A 17,537-nucleotide genomic window follows, 5' to 3' on the forward strand; every position below is an offset into this window, starting at 1 on the left:
AAAATGTATAGTCTGTAGAACTAGTTATATAATACTTTTTAGGGGGTTACTGCTGTTGTCTTGCTCATCACCACAAGATAGCAGTGTTCACCACAAATTTAGCTTCAAAATAAATCAAATTGAACACTTCTCATAAAAAAAAGGAACTAAACTTTTATTTCTTCAGAAAATATATAAAGGAAACGAGGAGTTTATATGCTTATATAACATCATATACAAAAGTATTTGAAAAAAGTAAACATACAATGTTGTGACAATATAGTAACAGAAAAAAGTACAAAGTAAACACACTCCATATATATATATATATATATATATATATATATATATATATATATATATATATATAATGTCTGCATAAATGACGCCTGCGCCAATACAATGATACACAGAAAAAAAGGGGTGCAGCTGTTCTGCCACCCAATACATGAAATGACCAAATTGACAAGAAAATCATTTGTGAGAAAATCATTCTGTCTGTAGATGCATGTTACATGCTTTTAAAACTGCTAAATCTTTGTCTTTATAACTCATACAGTTTCTTATATCATCAGTTAGTTTGTATATATATATATAGTTTTACAGTTATTGAAATGTTGAAAAAACAAACATCTCAAACATTTTAAAGACTGTAAAAAAGCAAAATCACTGAAAAGACTGAGTTCACATGAACCAGTTATGCTTTTGGCATTTGAAATTCTTTCTGGAAATACATTGAGTTAATCCTTCACTGGCTAATTCTTTGTTTTAAGAACAGTAGAAATCCACCATAAAACAATAGCTTAACAGTAAGGAATTCAATTTTCCCAAAAGCTTTGAGTTTATCATCATACAGATTGTAGACAGATCCCCGAAGACCCAACAACAAAAAAAGGGGAAAGTAGAAAGACAAGGTTGATGAAGTGCCAGAACAGTGTCACTGGATCCACTACTTGTGGTGTAGCGTTCTGTGTTTCAGGTCAGGAGGGACTGACTGGTTCTCCTCCATGACCAAGATCCGAACCTACTGTAAGTGCTGTTAGTTGTTGCTACGTCTTCTCAAGAGCAAACTGTAGGATGTTGTTCTTTCACTTGGCCTCCAGCTGCTGCAGGAGAGGGTTCACCTCGCTGTCCGGGGTTTTGATACTGTCTGTCCTGACAATACATGTGGGTCGGTGACGGTTAAGCAAGAGGATCAACTGCTGTCTCTCAAGCTTCAGCTCCTCAATCTGTGTTTTAAGGTCAGAGTTTAACATCTCTAGTCTTTCTGACTCCTAAAAAAGAAAAAAGAGGAAGGATGATTTCACTGTTACAACAGTAAATATGTGGAAACATGAAATACTGTAAAAAAAAAAAAATGACTGCAAAAGTTTGTTTCACCTTTTGTAGATAGTCTGTCCTCTCTTTCTTTTTGTTCCGACATCGAGCTGCAGCCACTTTGTTTTTCTCTCGCCTTCGTTTCCTCCTCTCTTCCTCTTCATCTTTCTACAGAACAGCACAGAGAAAAAAACCCTGATCATATCACCTGGTAGATATTAGGTGCTCCACACTGCAATCACTACTCCATTATAAATCATGAAAAAACAATGCCACATCTGAATTATTTGCATTTCTAGCATTAAGTTTGACATTTGCACTCACTGTTGGACTGATCCCTCCCACAAACTTAAAGCTGATTTATAGTTTCTGTGTCCACTTGTGGGTAAGGCTATGTGCAAAGTAAATGTCACCTTGATCCCTCTGCAATGTGTTATTACAGACTGAGTGCACCTAAATCAATGTTGCGTTAAAAAAAATACTAAGAAAAAAAGACAAAAAGCGTGAATAAATGTCACTATTATCCACACATTTGCAATGTAGTGTATACTTGTACATCTGAATAAAACTCAGAATGTACCAATGTATGTGACTGGTTGAAAGGGCATTGGGTTAACATTTGTTTAGTATGTCCTACCTCTGTTTTGATAACTAGAGGCCTCTTCCCCAGACTGTCCAGGAAATGCAGGGGTGACAGCATTGTCCCAAACTCCTGGAGGTCGCCAAATTTGAGCTTGTCAGTCAGTGTGGTGGCTGAGATCCCAGCCAGTGGGCCTAGACTGGGCAGGGAGCCTGCTGTCACAGAGGGATCTGGGATTTGTCCTGGCATCGTGTCAGACTTGGTCTTGACCACAGCTATGGAAGGCAGAGGGGTAAAATGAGAGACACACTTAGATGGCAACCAATGCAGATCAATGGAAAACGTGTAAAACCCTGCTTGCTTTGGGACACACTTTAGTGCAGAAAACAGCTATTTCACATTAACATATGTAAAGCTTGTTAAACTTCCCGCTCTGCGATGAATTGCTGCTCTGTTACAGGAGCAGGATGCTGAGGCTGCTGCTCTTTAACTTACTACTGTTTTTCTTTAGAATAAAATCCTAAGATGTTGGCAAGAATTGTCCTTATTCAAGAGGTGAAAAGAAGAATAAACAACAAAACACAAAGCTGACTAAAGAGTTAAAAAAAATATTCCAAGGGAACTGAAGCCAGCTACTGCCAAAAAATACCTGTTAACTGTGGTTTCCTCCTTAGCAGACCTCATGTAAGTGGAGTGGAATGTGGCTGCTAACATCATGGTGTTATAAAGGTGAACCAAACTAAACGGGTCTTGTTGAGCTGAACAAAAATGAAAGATGACACTGTTTTTGGAATATGAGTGCGTATTGTAAATTGTTTTTCCTGTTTTGTGCTAGCAGATGTGGACATGACCAGAGAAATGCACGCTTAAATGTCTGGGACAAACACAACAAGCTCTGTGAGTTGTGTGAGTAGCCAGCCAAATACACAGGAAATTACTACAACAGTTCATTGGATTTCCAAGCCACACGACAGCCAAAAACTACTCGAAGGTCAACTAGCGACCTTTATCCTGCAGTACAAGAAAAACTGCCAATATCACAGAAATGTTAGAACATAAAACATCCACCTGGCTTGTTATCATCTGTAAAGTTACATTATTAACTTAAGGAATTTGTGAGTCATTAAGCTAGTTTTAAAGAGAACATGGAGTTGCAGGCTACATAAATTTCATATGAATATAACTTTCAGTTTGGAACTTCCCTAAATTAAAGAAGACAAAGTGGAACTCTGCTGAAAACATTTGTCTTAAAAACGGCTCAAAACACAGTAGACAGTTTTTGGCAATAACACCTTTCTTAAGTTTAAAGAGGCCATTAAAAATTATTCTCAGTTTATGTCAAAGCCTCTGATAACTTGGTCCAGAAAATAAGAAGCACTGACTTTTTTGTATATTTGTAGATATTGTGGTTTATATCAAAATAATTAAAACAGTACTTTAACGTTAAAAGTTGAAGAAATCTTATTTTGAGCCCACGTTACCTGAGAAAGCCCATGGTAATTTCATGAGAGAATCTTATGAGTTACTTAAAAATGTGTAGTCATCTCCTGGAGGGTCACACACTGAATTAGTTCACTTGAAAGCGGAAGTTTTTTTTTTTCGGTGCGGCATTTATCTTACGTAACTTTCTCTTTCCATCAGAGACCTGCTGCAGTTATCAAAGCTTTTTTTCTTGCTCCAAACAGCTTCAAATCAACCATCTTTTAAGAATCACTGCGCAGCACTAATGTGAATGTTACAGTGGACTAAATGAGAACATTTTGTTCTGAATTGTACGCGCTGATTCATGTAAGAGACGCGTGCAAAAGCAAGAGACGATGATCTCAATGCAGCATGCTCAGCAAAAAGTCAGATTTACTTTTAACGCTTAAATCCAGAGAAAGCGACGAAGCGGCCGTTTAAGCGGCAACATCAGACCTGCTGATTGCGACGGATGCGTGTCGCGTCAATGAACTGCTCACTATGTTGAAGATTACTGAGCTCCAGGGTTGACCAAGTTTTGTTTACCGACCTGACTTCGATCCCAGGTGCAACAAATGTCCTTTCTTCTGGTCAGCCGAGGGTCGAGAGTAGATTTTAAAAAGTGGAAATCGTTGCATCAGCCCGATTTTTTAAACGTGATCCCAATCTGGGAGGATTTGGGAATGCGGAAATTAGGCTATGCCAGCCAAACGTAAGCAGGGATGTAAAAAAGTACATAGTGGGGGTAGAAGTGGGGAAGTCGCACTGCTCCTCCCATAGAGAAACCGAGGCTGCATAATGTGGCTCAGATATTCTCATCTACTTTGAATTTCTCAAAAGTTTAAGCCAGTAATACAAAATAAGAACCCCCGCATCAGTTTTTCACAATTTTTATCTGTTTGAATGCAATACTAATACTTGGTCTCTTTTTTTAGTATTATAACCCCATAACTAATCATTGGAATACACAGAAAAGACCTTAAATGTTCATCTGTGAATGAGAAATCATTTCTTGAAGGCATAAGCAGTGTGAACGTAGATTTATTGTTATTCTTCAGCAGCATAGATAAGCAATCAATGCTCATTTTTTACTTCTTTTTTTAAATTTTAACAAATAAGTCAAAATCTGAAAGGTAAAAAAATAAATAATAAGTTACATCTTGATAAGATATATACTATTTAGCACTGATGTTTTCATGGAAAACTTTCAACATTTTAACAATGAGGTCAAACCACAGTCGATGACATTGAGGTATGCGAGTACTTAACATAGATGAATTTGTAAATACATTTACAGCAATCAATACACTACTGACACCCAAAACACAAAACCATATTGATACATCAAATTCCACATTACACTTTAGATCTAGTAACAGATCAGATATATATGTGAGCGTTGAAAATGACTTGGATTTTCTCTGCATGCTTTTTTAAATCAAAACTTCAGTCCCTCCTGTTGAATTAAAAGCCATGCTTTTCATCACTCTTTTGGTTATGTATCTGGACAAAGCTTATATGCTTGTTTAGTCACACACAAGACATGAATGTATACCTTGAAGTGTTACAGCATATTGGGGCATACGATGTTTATTTCATGTCAAAGTCAGGAACCTGCAAACAGAAAAACCAGAGACAGAGAGATCAGACAGATCACTTCCCCTCTGCACATTATAAGGCTAGAAGAGTTGGAGAGTTAAGGATGTCAACAGATTCAGCCTTGCTTCCTCCACCTTTAAGGGTGTCTAGTCCCTCTGTGAGAGAGTCCAGCTCAGGGCACCCAAATGTGAACACAGACAGGTAGCTGCTGCATGTGGGGGTGGAGGTCACCACAGGAGTGCTGAGAGGCTCCAGGTCGCTGGAAACAGACTTGTACAGGGTCTCCCAGTCCGAGACCCCAAGAGAGCTGCTCAAATCTATGTCTGGTACAGATCGAGCTGTCTCCATGGGAGTTTTCTCCTCCAAGCTGGGCAACATATTGTCCAGTAGACCCTCCTTAATGTCCAGAGAGGGCTCGAGATCGCAGATGTTGATTTCAGCACTGGCACACAGTAAGATGTTGGAGTTCCCAGAGATGGCTGTGGTAGGATCACTGGGGATGTCCATGTCCTGGAGCGAAGGAGCTTCCTGGATGCCATCCTCTGGAAGTCTGTCCTCATCTGGACTGGGCAGTAGTTCTGGGGACTCTGTGGACTCCTGGAAAATAGACTCGAGCTCTTCTGACATCTGGCAAACTGGCTTATGTGTGGCAAGGATAAATTCAAGCCGTTCTTTCTCTTTGATGAGGTTGGCTATTTCCGTCTCCAGGGCTGCTTTTTCCTCCTCCAGCTTGTCTGTCTCCTTCGGACACATCGACATCCAAAATCATCAACATGGAAAACACGCAGCAGTAGGTGAAAATGACAGCTGAGTAAATGCATCACTGTTTACTTACAGCTTGCAGTGTATCTGTGAGTTCCCTCCGTCTGTTGCGACACTTTGCTGCGGCCATTTTATTCCTCTCTCTTCTTATCCTCTTTTTCTCCTCCTCCTCTGGAGACAGCTGAGATGTATAAGAAAAAATCCAGTTATTACCTTGAAGAATACAGCCATTTAATCTCCTAATCCGTTACATCCATTCTGAAGAACGGCCAATGCATGTTTCGCTGCAATGCATCTAAAAATAGACCATTGTTGCAGACTCGCTGTGACCTGAATATAAATTGACTGCCTTAGGAAGTCACACAGCTCGCACACTGCATTAAAGGAGCCTGCATAATAGCACTGTTGCACACAAGGAATTCTGACTGGTATATGTAAATATAAAATATTTTGTCCAATCCCCGAGAAGAATTCATCTCAGCTAACCTACCTGCTCTGTTTTCCCCTTTCTGTTAGCATTTTTTCCTTTATTCCCGCCTGCTTTGGGTGTTGCCTGGTGAGAGCTTTGTGGTTCATTGGCTTGTTTGCTACCCAGAGACGGGGAGACAGATGTAATAATCGTAGGCTGGACCATCCACTGAAAATCTGGGGTAGAGGATATTGCTGTAACTGTTGGAACAAATGGTATGTCTTGAGCGCTCACGTCTTGGAAGACGTCCTAAAGAAATGGAAATAGCAGATAATGGAAATGACATTAGAGATGTTTCTAATTCTATTTAGAGGTTTTCCAATAGATCTGACTGTGATGGCAATCATGTTAAAAAAAACAAAAACAGATCATATCGTTTTTGTAGTTTTAAACGGAGGATATCCTGCATAATATAATTTCTTAAAATATACCATACCAGAAATAGCCTTCTTCAGATCAATATTTGACTTTATCACTGTTTCTGACGTCAACACTGACGCAGGGATGCTGAGGAGTCTCCTGAATGGATTTATTTTTCTCAATGAACCACTGCATCGACACGCTGACAATTGGTCCCAGGACGTCGGAATCATAACAACCCAACCTACAGCTCTGTTTCCTCCCATTTCCACCTATTCTAAATTTGCATTTGGTGAAATATAAAATACATGAAAACTGATGATTACAATTGAGCGCATTCAGTTAATTAAAATCTTATCAATCACTTGCCCCCCTGCCCCCAACACGACGATTAAAAAGGATCAGGGCGCTGCTTTGTGGATCCTAGGAGGGGGAAAGGGTGGTTTAATTTGCTTGTAAACAGGGTGCCCCTCGGGCTGCACGCTGAATACATGATGAACAAAGCCAAAGCCATTCATACCTTCGCATTGCTTTCTGAGGAGGAAGCTGGAGAGCTCGCCTCTTCTGGCGTCTTCAGGCAGAGTGAACCGACAGGAGACTCTGTCCGCAAGGTGGGAGAGATTGAATCCATATCAGGTGTCAGGTTGTTATGATACATCACGCAGAAAAAAAAGACAAATCCTGATCTATGACAAATATGACTGTGGCCTTCCGTGGGCAGAGCGAATGGGGTCTTTTCTCCAGGTATATACCTGGTAACTGGACGACTAGAATGCAAGCCCCTCCTTTTATGCTCTGCTAGAATTTTATGAATGAACCAAGACCGTACCATCCGCGGAGGGGAGGGGGCGTCAGGCTAGCAGTCACATAGGCCTACATTTTCATAAAAAATATAATTATTTTGACATTTATCTAACAACAAAGCTAAACGTCCTTAATGAGACATATTTCGACCATTCTCTTAATATATATTGTCACAATTTCGTCAACGCTCGCGACATCTTTCAATCCCATTCATAAATCGGCTTCTTATTAAAGTGATGTGGGAAGAGAAACGTGAGCCTATTCATAAAATTCACGTATGCAGCCATTTACTTGTGACGATGATCGCAAACTGCTCGCATGCATTCGTTTATTAAAATGTGTGAAGAGATTAGTAATAAAGTATACCAGGGGTTTTGTTTATTTTGTACAAAGGTTAAGTAGACCATTTTTACAGGACTATTTTAAAAAAATATATACTGGCGATTTTCGAGTCACCGTCTCTTAATTGATGCTTTATTGCTATAAACACAAGCTTCGACGTGTTTTAACATCCTCACGCATCTTTCCCCCAAAAAATAAGAATCGAGGACTGCTGGCAAACAAAATCCAGTGCTGCTGAATTGTTTACATGAACGATGGCGAGGAAGATTTGATATTGGATCAGTTGAGAGGACAGACCCCACCCTACCATCACCCATCCTTCCAATTACCTAAAAATACCCTAGCCGTAACCACCAATCACAGCAAAGCACCCCCTCCCACTCCGTCCCACTCTCCGATCCAACCTAGGAGAGACATTGGACATGTGGGGGCGGAAAATTCACGTGGGATGACCCGGAACAGTGGGAGGAGGAGGAGAGGGTCAACTGCCAGGAGCAGAAGAACAGCAGCATAATTTGCTCCCATCACAGCAGTGGGATGTCCACACACTGCATTTTCCTTCTGATGTCTGTGCTACTGGAGGCAGTCATCTCAAGGACATTTCCGTAAAAAAAAACCATCTGCAGGAATGTGCAGACAGAGGAGAATATAAAGACAACAAAAAGTTGGAACAGATTTCACAACATAAGGAAATGTCCCACTACATCTATAAGACACTCTGGGTGGCTACTTAACCAAAATAGACAATCTTTGAACCTTAATAGAAAATTTGCAAAATATAGATTATCAATAGAGGAAGGCAAACACTAATCCTAACTATAGACTTATAGAGCAGTGGTTCCCAACCTGGGAGCACAGGGGGTCCCCAAGGCTTTGAACATTCAGAGCCATTGTAATTAATGTCCACACACTGTCACTATTTAAAAAAACAACAACAACAACAACAAAACATCAATAAAACACTAATAATGCTAAAAAAAAAAAAAAAGAGTAAGGCTATACATTTTTAATTTAAAGAGGCCCTATTTAGGCTTTTCTGAGCTTTCTACGGTCTTATTGTCTGTAATAATCATCAGACAAGTGAGCTGTGCTGTTTTTTTTTGTTTTTTTTTATTTTTCTTTATTGCATAAACGCATGTTTGAGTTTTCCAGTGTGTCTCTACATTCAATTTCCATGGCCCTGAAAACAATATGTTTTAGAGAGTTTTTTCTACTTTGATATTTCAGTGATGTCCCGGTGGGCGGGGGTACTCAGTGGTTGGTCATCTTCTCCAGGTTGTGCACGTTCACGAGAAGAAAGGCACATCCACCTTCACTGCTCCTGTGTGAGGAGGAACACCCCGTGGTGGACACTGCAACGTTTTTAGTGTCAACATGTCACACAAGAAATGCTTCTTCAGCTGTGAGGGAAAGCAACATTTGTTCAAATTCCCAAAGGAAACAACGGCTAGACAGCAGTTTTTTTTTTTGGGAACCAGTCACAGAGTTGCGCCAACATTTGTATTTGTGACCAGCACTTCACCGAAGACTGCTGGATGAATAAGGGCCGGTACAAAAAGGGATTTGAGACCAGGCTTTAGCTGAAAGGAGGGTCTGTTCCTACAATCAAGGACCGCATTTCCGATCCTGAGCCACAAGCTGTGAGTAAAACCATGTAAGTTGTCTGTTTTGTTTTGATGGTTAATGTGTGAGCAACGGTCAAACTAAATGAATTAACCCACACGTACTTTACCTGATCGCTACCAGCAGGTAACATACATTTAAAGATGACCAGAAAGTTAGCGATCAACACTGTAGATGGAAATGCTACAAAAGTAATAACCAGTCTAAAAACACACAGCTGATTAGCCACGTGAAACAACAGATGTACATAGAGTGGCTAGAAATACAACTAACTATAGTGCAACAGTGCTTGAAATGTATATAGCATCATTACCTTATCTATTTCTTGGCAGCAGTTTTCCACCTCTGTTGGCACTGTGGTACATTTGCAACATGTACACCTATTAACAGGGGCATGCACAAATATATAGGGCGAGTGAAGGATGGCAAACAACATTATTTTGGACTATTTACCAAACAGATGCATCCTGCTGCATTCCTTGCTGGTTGCTGAGTTATTCACTCTCGTTTTCAAGGTCTGAATCAGTTATTTTTTTAAATGTACAAAGCAAATAGATTATTTATATGTAAGTTCCAAGGGATTGCATTTAAAAACCTTGTTTTAACAAGTGAAAATAAACATCAGTGTAACCCTTGGAGGTCACTGTTTCTTTTATTTTCCATGCCATTTAATAATGGCATCTGTCAGTGTTTGCTACCATACATGTCACCAAGAGCGTCATTCACAATCTGTGTTCACATCTGGCATTTGTAACTGCTTTTATTGTTGTGATATCACCAGCTGACATTTATAAACTATAGTTAAAATTTTGTTTGTAAGCCATCACCCCCAACCCTGGTTATGTTTACAAAATTCAGTCAGCGTTGCAAAGGGCGTTCACCAACACAGGCTGTTGACATGGTACATAAATACCCACTACCAATATGAAGAATTCATTTTCTGTCTCCTTGAATTGTAGAGGACCTTGAATTGTGGTCCACTACAGATATTCAAGTGTTGAAACACATTTACAGTAACGTAGTGATGTATTACTCTAGACCGAGGAAAAGCAGACAGGTAAGTTTTCAGGTTGAAACAGCTCCAAAATTGGCATTTCCCTATAGACACAGCGAGATGAGAAAAGTTTCTTGACCTGTCAAGTTATCCAAAGTGTTTTGTTTTTTAGTTTTAACACATTTCATTCTTTCTAATCTTAAATTCTAGTAGTCTCTGATAAACCCCCCCTCTGCAGGAGAAAGCACTGTCATATTGGATGGTAACAACTTTTGGTGGAGAAAATGTGGTGGTGTGGGGCAGCATTTCCCTCACTGGTAAAACAACGCTTGTCATAATTGGAGGCAATCTCAATTCATAGAGATGTTGAGATAAGATTCTGAAACCAGTGGTAATCCTATATGTCCAAGGTCTGGGACCAAACACTATCCTTCAAGATGGCAAGGCTTGCCTCCATTTAAAAAGGAAATAATCTGGGTTTCCAACAGTATACGATTTATTGCCAGGAAGCAGTTACAACAAAGCAACAATCCACCAAACACAAATTTCCTTACTTTTTGCTATAAGTTTATTTATTCACAACAATATTCTTCAAAGCTAAGAAGCCAGTGAGTTTTACAGAAGAGACACAGTCACTAAGTGCACCTGCAACTTTGTGAACGCCGTCATAGTCGCTAAAATGTGACATTAATATTTTTCTAATAAAGCATCCCACGTCAAATTTGATCATTTGATATTTTCTATTTTCAGGTACAAAACTATTATTTCTAACAATAAATTATGTATATAAATACCTTTCTGTGTTTTTACAGTTGTTTTAGTACAAAAAGCTTGAGTTTTAAGACTTTGATAGATCTAGTATAACTGATCTATCTGAGATGTATTTCTATGAGTTGCAAGTCATTATCGGTAACAAACTACTCGGCCAAATTAAATGCACACCCACTTATCTATTTCCAAACAGCTCCCATGCTTTGTGCATTCTCTTTAGCTTTTGCAGGTTGGGCTTCTGGAAATCCTGCAGGGAACAAGAATGCTTAGTCACTATCACACTGCAATGCTGCACATAAACTTAAAACGTATATTTAATCTAATGTTCAGTCGTGTTGCTGCTGTCTGCTACCTTCTGGTCATCGTCCAAATGAAGAATGTCTACGAGAGGAACAATGGAGGGACGGCCGTGGGCACACTGGAAGGGCAGCTGGCACGAAGACAAGGATGCAACTAAGCTGCAACACTCATCTCTACTTAGAGTGTCGTTGAATTTGATGGCACCTGTTCAGCATAGACATGTATGAAGACGGCAAGATTTCAGGCTAGTCATTACAAAGAGAAACTTACGGCAGAAGATAAGTAATTTATCTTTACCGTGACATGCTAGGGAGGCGAGCACTTTCAGGACAGTGAGAGGCAAAGTTCCTCTCACTCTGCCTGTAGAACGAAGTAACTGAAGAAGAGAACAAGAGGAAATATACAACTTAGACTTCTTTTTAAACCAGAGGATGCTTTCAGTACCACAGAAGTTGAAAACGTAGCAAGACACGTCCCATCCTACCTCAATCTGCTCTTGAAGATACTCCTGATGTAAGATAAGGGGGAAACGTTAAGAGACTGTAAAGGAAAAGAACTGGAAAGTCCATACCTGTTGAAACTTGTTCTACTATAAATGGTCTTACTTCAACAATAGGCTTGATAACAGATGGTCTCCCCCGCCTCAGTTCGTTGCTCTCTTTTTCCATAAAGCACAATGGCACCTTCGCTACAAACACCTGTGGAGCTGCTGTGTGTGAGAACGTAACTTCAAGGCCCAAACTCCTCAGATGTGTCTGACAAGACCTGCAGGAAGGAGAGTACACAATGGCTGTATTATAATAATATCTTCTGTAAAACAATAAAAAAATAGCCCCAAACAAAAGAAGCTGAAATTAACCATGTGTATGCACTAGTCTTAAAGAGTTAAAAAAAAACATGTGAAGTAGACTGAGAAGAACTGAATTGCTGTGCTTACAGTAATCAAAAACACATAAAAAAATGTAAATGGTTTGGTATGATTTTGATGATGAAAGCTGTGGGACGACAAGGGCTTTTTGAGGTAACTGTGTCTTCATCTGTGAGGTCATCCAGGAAGGCAGATCAGAAATTACAAACAGAGAATTCCCTCAGAGCCCAGCTGTATAACCTTGTTAAAAAAAGATGATGCAATGAGATTGTAACTTTTATAGAAGCATTACCTCATTTCTGAAAGTCTCAGAACAGAAATAAGAAAAATAAAAGAGAACCCTGAAATTAGATTTCTATAAATAAAATCCTAGCTTGGCAGGAAATCGGGCAAACACTTGGAATAGAAATTGACATGACAAGAATGCTGGAGTCACATCACTGCAGTTTTTTTTCTAATATCTTCTGAACCTCACAACCAAATTCACTTGTTTCAAGAACCAGTTGAGCAACGTATGTTCAGTTTTGTGCTAATGGGGAACAACACTCCAAGTAAGGAAACAAAATATTCAGAAAAAAAGTTTCGAAATAAAATCATTGTCATTAATTAAATGTGTGCGATGCATGGGAGCTGATAAAAACAGAAGAAATGGTCCATGTTGGGGTAATGGCATTTAATGTGCTGACTGATTTAAATCATACATTCATTCTTGGAGTAATACCATGTTTTTGCATTATTTAAAGAAGTTTGGTTAACATTTGATTGTGTGGTTACTGTCAGTGCTGATATAAACTTTCCAGGGTAGGAATAGTAGTTGCATACACTTTAAAAAAGCCACAACTTCACAGTGGGCCTGCTACTGCTTCTTAAGTGCACTCTGACACTAAAAGCAATATCATCAATCAAGAGAAGGTATTATGTTCTTAAACCACAGTTTAAAGCCAACTGTACACAATGGTTTGCATGTATTTCTGAATTTAGATACCATGCTGCAATGTGCATAGTAGATAACCACACCTAAGCAGCCGTAGCTCTTCTTCTGTTAGACTGATCTCCAGAGGTGGCAAAATGGTGGAAGAGCAGAGGCGTCTCTCCCCAGGAGCATCTGGGTCATCTTCATATGAATCTACAGAAGAACATAAATATTAATGTAATATCACAACTAGGACAATATCAGTTCTATGCACCATGTTTTTCTTTTACCTGCAACTAAATTTTCAAGTCGAACTCTCTCGTGTGCAGCATGTTGATCCACAAGCACCAACAGATTTCCTGAGATTTCAAAAGATAAATAAACAGATGCACAAATATTAAAGTCCAAAATGTAAGGAAAACATATGATGACAAAGCTTTAATGTATCTACCCGTACCTTCAGTTTCACTGTGTACTGTAGGCTCTTCATCTCTTGTATCGATGAGGCATGCAAGGAACTTTTTGTCTACTTGATCAATAACCTATAAGATAAATGCACACCAATTCCACAATTTACCTTCTTTCAAACTTGTCAAAGCTAAAAGTGTGATTATAACCAATGGATAAATTTACCTTCATTGAGTGAATCATGGCCTTAGAAAAGCGATACGGAAAAAGGATGTTGTGGATCTTTACAGCCAGTCCGTCCGCTTGTCCACTGGAGATATCCACACCGACCTGACAGCGGAGGGGTGATTATAACTCAGCGTTAAAGGTGAAACAACTTAAAAAAAATCTGAATATGTTTATAACAGTATCCTTGAAAGCAGATGAAAACAGGAGAACATAATTGCACAAGTTTCTAATGTTAAATGAAGTTTTATTTACCATAGGTGGACGGACAAATACTGGATTATTCCATTCAGAGTATAATGAAGAAAGAGAGTTAGAGCTCTCACCACCATAATCTGTAAGGACAGACTGGATGATATGACAATACAAGCAATATAAACTACATACAGTTTTGACACTATAAGTGATAGACCCCAGCAATCTGATATGCCTCTGCGGTACCTCTATAATCAGTCCCTGAGCTAATCACTCTTTCTGGCCTGGATTTAGGCAGGAAAGGCAACACTAGATCCATCTGAAATGGATAACATCTGTATTCCATCCCTACAGTTCAAGAAATGGGGACATGAAAGTAAACAAACACCAGGGATAACGCTTTCTTCATATAAAACTGATCCACTTTCTAAGTTAAATTAATGATATAGAAGGTACTTTTGCTGTATCCTTACATCTTGTTTAGTCTTTATGATATATGATGTTGAGTGTGTTACCTTACCCAACTTGGAGATGACATTAACTGCCATATTCGTGACATCAGACGTGCACTGTACTTGTGTTTCCTCTTTGCCCAGGTCCTCGTATCTGCTGAGTCCAGTCATTCTGTTGACATAAACAATCTTTCCAACAGACGTATCATAGTGATGGAGCCAGTCACCTGATGTTGAACCCTCTTCATTCCCAGCCAGTTCAGGATTAGTACTGCAAGCCAAGACTGATTCATTATCCACTGCAGAGTCATGGGAATTTTCCCTGTCATTGCCATCTTTGGAACCCTTTTTACCACTACTGAGACTGATTTTGTCCACTGAAGTATTCCTGGACATTGCATTTTCTGTCTTGTTCTGTTTTAAATGGCAAAGTTTAGCTGCCAAAGATATTTTACTTCTATTCTCAGCTTTGTCAGCTGAGAGGTCAGGTGGGATTTGGAAGCTGCTCTGTTTTTCCTCTTCCACTGGCATCTCTTGGACACCACTCATCTGACGGTCATCCTGGGAAATAGATATGCTCTTAGGATTCAAAGTAAAGCTGTTTGTCTGAGGAAGTGTAGCATTCTGTAAATGAACAGGTGGTAATTTCACTTCATTAGATTTAACATATGCGCTTCTAAACTTGTCCAGAGATCCAAGATCCATAACTGTTGACAATCCCTGACAAGAACTGACTCTGGGAATCTTTGAGGGGATGACAGGATCAAAGCCTCTGCACAGTTTCCAAGAGGATCTGTCTCGGCATGCTTCCAGTGAGATTTTGTGTTTTGGTGCAACAGATTTTTCCTCACATTTTGCTGTTAAATTGCACTCCTGAAAAACTGACCTACTGGATTGGAATGGCTCTTGAATCTGCAAACATTCATGAATGTATGGATCAGACAAACTGATCTTTCTGTTGCCTACTAAAGTCTGTTCATGCCTGCCTGTACATGGCATTATTTGTTCAGTACTGTCTAAATCAGGCTGAACTGGTTGAATGAGGCTGTGTCGTGGATCAGCATCACAGATTGCGGTATCACTACTTGGCTGTGTCTCTTGTTCTTTTATTTGTATAAGCTGTTGTCCATTTGGCATGTGTAGAACTTCTGAACCTTCACCAGTTTCACCAGATGTTGACTCATCTTCATCACTTATATTGAAAGATGCAGGCTTCTTCTGTGCAAGTTGTTCAGGCTGATCAGATTTGCACACTATCAGACCAGACTCCTGGTAAACACCTTCATCTGTGCTCTTGCGATGAACAAATTCAGATGCAAGTTTCGTTCCAAAACTGCAGTCCAACATAGAAGTAGCTTTGTCAATACCCTCTTCTCGATCTGTTTTGTCAGTATCAAGTACTTTTGGAGATACACAGTCTAAATCATCTTGAGAAAACACAGACACCAAGTTCTCCCTCTTCAGGAAAGTGTTTACTGCTTCTTCTACACATAACACAATCCCATCCCAATCTTTAAACTCTATTAGAGTTTTAGCAGGCTCGAGACAAATGTCATACTCTGAGTAAGAGCATTTTATATTGATAGTGTATACACCATAAAGCTCATGGTTTCGCTTGTGCTTAGGACTCTTGATGATGGACTGCACATCTGGACTGTCATTTTTTTGGTTTGAACTACTCAATCTGCGTAAGAGGACATTTAGCAGCTTGTGGATCCGTGTTTTCAGCAGCAATCTTTCATTTACATATAGAAACTGTAAGCTGTTATTGTAGTGACCCTCTTTGCCAAGGTAACCATTTATTTCAAACTGCTGGTGTGTGTAGCTGATTTCTCCCAGTTTCTCTGCTCGTGCTAGGCCGTGTATTTGAATAAACCTGTGATAGGTGTTTCTAGCTTTGGGAAGCTGCACCATCATGGTACCTGTGCAGTCATTCTTCAGAGTGAAGGACACAGAGGGATGCATCAGGGAAATAGCCTCCAGCCTGTGTCTGATCCTCTCACCCTCCAAGACTACGTCCAGCCTCTTCCTCCGGACTGGCATGTTGTGGAAGAAATTACAAATGATGACAGTTGTCCCTGCAGAGGGTCTGGCAGTCTCTGCTTCAAAGACAGCCAAGCCCTTTCCATCCTTGAATAGTTTAACGTGTGTTTTGACTGACGATCTTGTCCGGGAAGAGATTTCAACAAGCGTGGCTAAAGAAATAATGCTTGCCAAGGCTTCACCTCTGAAACCATACCATCTAAGGTTGTCCAAGTCTTCAAAACAGCTGCATTTGCTTGTGTGGTATCTATTTCCCACACACTCCATGTCGTCAATGCTCATCCCAACACCGTTGTCGATCACTTGAACTTTAAATGCCTCCATGTCCATCCTGACTCCTACACAAGTGGCCCCGGCATCGATGCTGTTTAGGATGAGCTCCTCTACGCACTGTTGTAACGACGGGATGGCAACACCGGTGCGAAGCTTCCCCCGAACCTCTTCGGGCAAACACTTAATCATGTTGCTCTTTTTTTGTTTGTTTGTTTGTTTGTTTGTTTCTTTCTTTCTTTACAACGCTCGGTGTATCTTCACCCGTCTTGGCTTAAATATAAGTTAAAACTGAACCAACGCCTGGAGAATTGGCTGTTATAAACTAACAAACGTATGTAGCATAACGCTAGCTAGTTTTGTTAAACTCATCGAAAATGTTCTGCTCACAACATACTTCAGGGTTGCTGAAAGGTTTGTTGACTAGGGCTAATGCAATTAGCATTCCCAAAAAAAGCCGAAAACAACTCTGCTGTTTACAGTCAACGTGGTTCAAAAAGAGACGACCTTGCCCGTTAACTACAGACAAGTTAGTACTGCCATCTTTTGGTTGTTGCTAGATTAGATCGGTATTAGGGTCAGTGGCGCCTGTCAATAATCCTTACAACCAATCCTGTAATGGTCCTAGTTGAAACCACCAATCAGGCTAACGTCCCGCCTACTGCAGCCGCCGACAGATCCAATCTAGTGAAGGCGGATGCTAAATCAGTGACGTAACAAATGAGATGTTCAAATCGACTTGGAAACTCGAACTTCACTGACAAAACAAAAATCCTGTTACACACACCGTGCCACCATACAT

The 17,537-nt window shown here is 39.9% G+C and overlaps 3 protein-coding genes across 9 annotated transcripts; all 3 read right to left on the reverse strand.

Annotated features, from left to right (window-relative positions):
- Nucleotides 1-199: 199 nt before the first annotated feature.
- Nucleotides 200-4,073, reverse strand: jdp2a (Jun dimerization protein 2a). 3 transcript variants are annotated; one of them, XM_041971071.1, is made up of 4 exons: nucleotides 3,358-3,812; nucleotides 1,934-2,151; nucleotides 1,360-1,464; nucleotides 200-1,253 (listed from the first exon to the last, which is right to left on the reverse strand). In XM_041971071.1, exons 1-4 carry the CDS (start codon nucleotides 3,380-3,382, stop codon nucleotides 1,068-1,070), a joined length of 534 nt encoding a protein of 177 aa, XP_041827005.1. In that variant the 5' UTR covers nucleotides 3,383-3,812; the 3' UTR covers nucleotides 200-1,067. The 3 variants fall into 3 exon arrangements, with proteins under 3 accessions (XP_041827005.1, XP_041827006.1, XP_041827004.1); XM_041971072.1 differs by lacking the exon at nucleotides 3,358-3,812 and adding an exon at nucleotides 2,526-3,326 and having other exon boundaries at nucleotides 202-1,253; XM_041971070.1 differs by lacking the exon at nucleotides 3,358-3,812 and adding an exon at nucleotides 3,888-4,073 and having other exon boundaries at nucleotides 205-1,253.
- Nucleotides 4,074-4,365: 292 nt separating this feature from the next.
- fosaa (v-fos FBJ murine osteosarcoma viral oncogene homolog Aa) lies at nucleotides 4,366-7,038 on the reverse strand. Its single transcript, XM_041972052.1, has 3 exons — nucleotides 6,189-7,038; nucleotides 5,772-5,879; nucleotides 4,366-5,677 (listed from the first exon to the last, which is right to left on the reverse strand). The coding sequence occupies exons 1-3, from the start codon at nucleotides 6,330-6,332 to the stop codon at nucleotides 5,009-5,011; spliced, it is 921 nt and encodes a 306-aa protein (XP_041827986.1). The 5' UTR covers nucleotides 6,333-7,038; the 3' UTR covers nucleotides 4,366-5,008.
- Nucleotides 6,333-17,270, reverse strand: mlh3 (mutL homolog 3 (E. coli)). 5 transcript variants are annotated; one of them, XR_006008713.1, is made up of 14 exons: nucleotides 14,491-17,270; nucleotides 14,217-14,318; nucleotides 14,031-14,110; nucleotides 13,776-13,880; nucleotides 13,600-13,684; nucleotides 13,433-13,501; nucleotides 13,247-13,355; nucleotides 11,967-12,126; nucleotides 11,846-11,869; nucleotides 11,659-11,737; nucleotides 11,414-11,565; nucleotides 11,237-11,308; nucleotides 8,003-8,276; nucleotides 6,338-6,416 (listed from the first exon to the last, which is right to left on the reverse strand). XR_006008713.1 is itself a non-coding variant. In XM_041972049.1 (13 exons), the coding sequence occupies exons 1-12, from the start codon at nucleotides 16,925-16,927 to the stop codon at nucleotides 11,237-11,239; spliced, it is 3,474 nt and encodes a 1,157-aa protein (XP_041827983.1). In that variant the 5' UTR covers nucleotides 16,928-17,270; the 3' UTR covers nucleotides 6,333-6,416. The 5 variants fall into 5 exon arrangements, 3 of the variants coding, with proteins under 3 accessions (XP_041827983.1, XP_041827984.1, XP_041827985.1); XR_006008714.1 differs by lacking the exon at nucleotides 6,338-6,416 and adding an exon at nucleotides 7,048-7,127; XM_041972049.1 differs by lacking the exon at nucleotides 8,003-8,276 and having other exon boundaries at nucleotides 6,333-6,416.
- Between the last annotated feature and the right edge of the window lie 267 nt (nucleotides 17,271-17,537).

The sequence above is a fragment of the Melanotaenia boesemani genome, chromosome 20, assembly GCF_017639745.1.
Source record: "Melanotaenia boesemani isolate fMelBoe1 chromosome 20, fMelBoe1.pri, whole genome shotgun sequence".
NCBI lineage: Eukaryota > Metazoa > Chordata > Actinopteri > Atheriniformes > Melanotaeniidae > Melanotaenia > Melanotaenia boesemani.

Coding starts and splice junctions, on each gene's coding strand:
- jdp2a (XM_041971070.1), bottom strand. CDS start 3,975: ATGCAACGATTTCCACTTTTTAAAATCTACTCTCGACCCTCGGCTGAC. Junction 2,152..3,887: donor GCACCTGGGATCGAAGTCAG/GTCGGTAAACAA, acceptor TGCCTTCCATAG/CTGTGGTCAAGACCAAGTCT. Junction 1,254..1,359: donor GGACAGACTATCTACAAAAG/GTGAAACAAACT, acceptor TTTCTTTTTTAG/GAGTCAGAAAGACTAGAGAT.
- fosaa (XM_041972052.1), bottom strand. CDS start 6,332: ATGGTCCAGCCTACGATTATTACATCTGTCTCCCCGTCTCTGGGTAGC. Junction 5,880..6,188: donor GAAAGGGGAAAACAGAGCAG/GTAGGTTAGCTG, acceptor TATACATCTCAG/CTGTCTCCAGAGGAGGAGGA. Junction 5,678..5,771: donor TCACAGATACACTGCAAGCT/GTAAGTAAACAG, acceptor ATGTGTCCGAAG/GAGACAGACAAGCTGGAGGA.
- mlh3 (XM_041972049.1), bottom strand. CDS start 16,927: ATGATTAAGTGTTTGCCCGAAGAGGTTCGGGGGAAGCTTCGCACCGGT. Junction 13,356..13,432: donor ACTTGAAAATTTAGTTGCAG/GTAAAAGAAAAA, acceptor GTTCTTCTGTAG/ATTCATATGAAGATGACCCA. Junction 11,870..11,966: donor TTATCAAGCCTATTGTTGAA/GTAAGACCATTT, acceptor ATCTTACATCAG/GAGTATCTTCAAGAGCAGAT.